The following is a 5,309-nucleotide window of genomic DNA, read 5'->3' as shown; positions in this document are numbered from 1 at the left end:
GGAGGAGTGGGGAATCAAACCCAGTTCTCCTAGATAAGAGTCCGCGCACTTAACCACTACACCAGATTGGCTCTCAAATGTCTGTGGTATGTGCTGAGAGAGTGTATTCTGTCTTATGCAATGTACATGCAAATATATGCGCATGAACATGAGGCACCATTTCATATGTTACAGCAGCCATAGATAATTTTGAACTTTTGATATTATAGCCCAGTTGCTGAAACCCTTTTTCTGGAGATGCCACAACTCTAATCTAGCACTTCTGGATGAGAAACATAAGCTTACAAATGAGCTATAGTCATCTCCCCATGTCTGTTTTGTTCTGTTTCTTGAGAGTGCTAGCCATCTCCGGTATTAGTTGCATATAGGAAGACTTTTGACAAGGTAAGCCCCACCCTTCATGTCTTCCTGATGTGTTAGAAGGAACTGACTTGTAATTAGGTTGTAGCTCATGAAAGTTCTTTGAAGGAAGGGCGTCTGTTCGACAGCATTACAGCGCTGAACGCCTACACACTCTGGTGCCTGTCATGGATACAACAACACATGAAGTCTGTGAAGTCTGCTCGATGCAATTATTTAACATTTGTGAAAATTATAATGTGTTGATACTAGGTGCGAGGAGGGTGAGAAACAGTATAATCAGTTCAACCCAGCTCCTCTGTCCACTTAAATACCAGCTTTGTTCAGTTTTGGGTACTCTTCATACCTGACACTCGAAGGCACCATGAAGACACTGACTGCTTTGCTCCTTGTGAGTCTTCTAGCTCTTTGGATAGGATTTCCTACCACTGATTGTACTGGAATTGCATTCGGTAAGACACAAGAACAGTTGCTGGGCTGAAGATTGGATCCATTGCAACAGCACTTGCTTTCATGTCATCAGGTCAGCAGGGGAATTCTTTTTGCACGTGGAAGGAGTTCTGAATTCTGCAGGAAGAACTAACATAACAATTAGGTTGTTTCCACACAGCAATTATTCCCTTGCAATTAAGCCCTTGCAATGGCAATGGAGTGTCCTTGCAGGGGTATTCTCAGTGTTTCCTTGGTATGCCTGCCATTCCCTTCATGCACACTGCTGAAGGGGGCTTTTTAAATGTAGTACCTATATGTACATGATAGCAATACAGCAACTACCTTTTTTTTTAATGCCTGCGCATTTTATATGTGAAATAGTGGGTGAGAGTGAATAGGGAGGGGGAATGGTATTGATGTGGGTGGGGAGGTTGGGAAATCAACATTGTCCTGTCTACATGATTGACAAACCTGCTTTGACTATGATCTTCCTGGAAAAACCGGAGCAAAGTGGGTTTAGGAAACATTGGAACAAACCAAGAAAAAACATGGAAGAAGAGAGATGGGAGGGTGACATTGTATGGATACTCTGAAAAAACCTGCTCCAGTTTGAGAGGCAGGGTAGAGCAAAAACATCTGTATGGAAGCAGCCCTACTTTCCCTCAAAGACTACACCCAGGACTCAACATATGTAAGGAGGGCATAGTGGAAATCATTCCTCATAATAGTCAATCTGTATTCTTTAGAAATGCAAGACATATATTTTAGAACATTTATTTTTATACATCTCCTGTAGGAGTGAACCAACAGTTATTTTTGTTTGCTAATATTGACAGGGACTTTACACAAAAGGGTTTTGTAGCAGCCAAAGTATTTCACGTGGTGGTTTGACTGAATAACCAATGACTTTTAAATATATCTTACTTATTTGTACCTTGTATTAATCAGTCCCAGCAGGCTACACCTTTGTTCTGGTCTACTGTTTAAACAAAAGTGCAGATGTGGAATTTATGCTGCATAAAGTCTGCAGGAAAGCCAAGTAACATTCTGGCGCCACTGAGATCTCAAGCACAACCATTGTTTGTTTAAACCATGCTTTGTTTTTAAAACCAGACAACCATTCAAACCCTGTTTTGTCTTGGCAAATGATGGTTTGCTACTTCCTCTCTGTAGCCTGAGCAGGAGCTGCCACCATACAAGATGTCACTGTGTTGCAGAGCGCTCTAGGAGTCACCCCAAACTTTATGGTGATAACCATAGAGTTTTGGATGAATCCTAAGTCAGCACATTGCATAGTAAAATCAGTTCTGGTTATGTAGCTGGAAATGATGTTGTAGCCCTGGAAGATCACCATTTCTCACCCCTATTTCCCGCCACTGCCCTAGTGAGAGGAGCTCTGGTGGGGGGTGTTCTTCCAGTTGCAGGCAAACGGCAAACCCTTTTGATGGGAGTGATGGATACACAGGATGGGTATTACCAGAGGTGAATGTTTCAGTTCACTTAATAATAAAGCAAGTCCTGAAGATGCCTCAGTATCGTTGTTTATAAGTCACATCTTAGTTTATAAGAAGCATTTTCTTAATATTTAAAATGGGACAAAGGCTTAGTAATGAGTCATTAGGAGAGACAAAAAGAAGTGTTAATTTGTAGCAACAAGATACTTATCAGTGGCTGTTTAACATAAATTTCAATAGATATGGAGCATCTGCAGCACGTACAAGACAGGACTTGAAGGATCCGTGTATAACCTTAGTTGCTGTTAAGACTATGCAAAATTGCATTTTGTCATTTAAGAAGATGAGCTGATTTTAATGAATAATTAAAATTATTAGTTAATTTCTGTTGTTATTTCCAGTGGTTTCAAAGGAAAATACATTTCTAGTATAAGTTTCCCCCTCATCCAATTGGAATGAAATTTTTGGGGATTACAGCCCCAGGGAACCTCGCTTCTGAATTCCAGTCAGCAAGGTAGAAATATTCCCATTTTATAAGTGATTAAATAGAATCACAGAGTGGGTACAGGAGAAGATGAATGCATTAACTGATGTGTGGGAGTGAGTTTTTCCTCCTTTTCTGGGATCCTCAAGTATACAGTAGGGAAGGTGTTTTTGTTTTGTTTCGTTTTTTTAAACTAGTCGGCTGGCAATGGGAGGTAAACCCTGCCTTTGCCTTGATGAACATGATGGATTTCAGTATTTTTCTCCCGACCCAACTGTTTTCTGAGACTGGAACTGGAGAGGAAAGGGGGAAATGTGCTTCAAGCAGTGTACAGTGGCTCACTGCTTTGCATGTGAATCAGTGCATATCAGCCCCCTCCACACACTGCTTTTAAATAAAATGAAAGAATGTCCAAGATCCTTGAACTAGTCCTTTCCCCTCACATACAGAGATCTGAAAACTTTAATATTTCTTATTCCTTCCACTCATCTCCCAAGTGCAAATTGCCTATCATCTGGGAAAGAAAGCCTTAAATACTTGTCAGGCTAGGTATCTATGGTGGGTGAGGAAAACAACAGAAAGCCTTAACCTCTACCTGTCTGATAGCATGTACAAACAGCATCTTTATTTTTGTCCCCTGCAAGGTTGATACACTGCCTATCATGGATGGCCTGAATGTAACCTTACAGAATCTACCCCCAGTCTATAAATCAAATGAACTGGCTGTCATGAAGACTGTCAAACAAGACTTGTGATTGCATAGAATTTAGAGAATCATGCCCAACTCAGTGAGAAAGAGCAATGATTGCAGGAAATGTTATATATAGTAATTGAACCAGAACGATCCTCTTTGGCAGGAAAATAGTTGTGGACAAATAACATCCCTGTCAATTATATTTCTGCAAAGTAACTCTCCCCCCCCCCCCCCTTGCTTACCCTCCTGATACCCAGGGAAATTAAACCAGATCTGACTGATTCATTCTGTTACCAAACATCAGAAGTTGTTGCATTCAAATTAATTTATGATGCTAAAAAAACAGATGAGGTCAGGTTGAATTTTGATTAGTAAGCTCTAATTGCACCTCTCTAGTAATTTGTCATTAACATATGAACATATGAATCTGTCTTATACTGAATCAGACCCCCGGTCCATCAAAGTCAGTATTGTCTACTCAGACTGGCAGTGACTCTCCAGGGTCTCAAGCTGAGGTTTTTTCATGCCTACTTGCCTGGACCGTTTTTAGTTGGAGATGCTGGGGATTGAACCTGGGATCTCCTGCTTACCAAGTTGCAATACCACTGAGCCACTGTCCCTCCCCATTGAAATATGCCTTATAGTCCAGGCAGTATGGATGCACTGCAGTCCATATATCTTTGGTGGTGGAAAGTACTATCAAGTTGCAGCTAACTTTAGAGTTTTCAAGGCAAGAGATGTTCAGAGCTGCTTTGCCTTTGCCTGCCTCTGCCTAGAAACCATGGGCTTTCTTGGTGGCCTCTCATCCAAATACTAACGAGGGTCAACCCTGCTTAGATTCTAAGGTGTGACAAGATTGTACTTGCCTGGGCCATCCAGGTCAGGACATCTATCTCAATCTATGCATGCTGATATTGGTTGTTGGACATTGGTTAACATTATTTTTCTACTTCAGTGATACCTCGCATTTGCCCCAGAAATCCATTCCGATGTACTGTACCAGGAATCGATCGTTGCAGTTCTAGCTATGACTGTCCAGGAAGCCAGATGTGCTGTTCATACAATTGTGTCAGGATCTGCAGACTCCCACAAGGTATCTTCTCTATTTTTTTCAGGACATCACATGTACCATCTTTCCTATCTTGTTCATTGTGCAGAAACTGGGGATGATGGTAGACAATCTTTTTAAAAACTTCAGCTGCTCAAAATAAGAGATATTTTCTTGGTTTGTAGGGGGCTTCAAAACTGGCTAAGTTCTGCCTATGCAGAGGAAAAAATGAAGCATTCAATAAAGTTAAGACATGGGAGTGCCAGTGTGTGACCTAGCGAGTCTCCAAATATAGATATTATGGCTGTACTACAGTGAAAGAAATTTAAAGCTGCTGGTGGGATATTAACTCTAATCTTTTTTTTTCTACTCCAGTGAGACCTAGGATTTGCCCCACAATCCCATTTCTATGTTCGTCACTAAGAATTCGATATTGCAATAATGACTACGACTGTCCAAGGAGCCAGATATGCTGTTCTTCCTTCTACTGTGGAAGGGTCTGCAGATTCCCACTAGGTATCATGTTTGACTAAAGGGCACTTTATGTCTCTCACATTTGGGTGTGCAGTAGAAAAGAGCAAGAGTCCAGTAGGCACCTTAAAGAATAACAAAATATGTGGCAGGATAGGAGCTTTTCGTGAGGCAACATTACCATCACTACTACTGCCGCCACCACCATCATTCTCCTCTCATTCTCTTCTCTTTCCTGTCCCTCTTCTGCTATGAAGGAGCTTTAGTGGGTAAGCAGCCCATATGCCTTTCTTTGTCCCTCCTTCCTTCTTACCTCCATTCTCCATTGCATCCTTTTCTCCTTGTCACGCTGTGGGATTGTCAGAG

The 5,309-nt window shown here is 41.4% G+C and overlaps 1 protein-coding gene across 1 annotated transcript; it reads left to right on the top strand.

Moving 5' to 3' along the window:
- Nucleotides 1-714: 714 nt before the first annotated feature.
- On the top strand, nucleotides 715-5,005 carry LOC132567294 (waprin-Enh1-like). The gene is made up of 3 exons (XM_060232976.1): nucleotides 715-812; nucleotides 4,380-4,517; nucleotides 4,848-5,005. The coding sequence occupies exons 1-3, from the start codon at nucleotides 725-727 to the stop codon at nucleotides 5,003-5,005; spliced, it is 384 nt and encodes a 127-aa protein (XP_060088959.1). The 5' UTR covers nucleotides 715-724.
- Nucleotides 5,006-5,309: the final 304 nt, after the last annotated feature.

Source organism: Heteronotia binoei, chromosome 2, assembly GCF_032191835.1.
Source record: "Heteronotia binoei isolate CCM8104 ecotype False Entrance Well chromosome 2, APGP_CSIRO_Hbin_v1, whole genome shotgun sequence".
Lineage (NCBI taxonomy): Eukaryota > Metazoa > Chordata > Lepidosauria > Squamata > Gekkonidae > Heteronotia > Heteronotia binoei.
The sequence above is the reverse complement of the archived record's forward strand: the minus strand, read 5'-3'. Positions and strand labels throughout refer to the sequence as shown.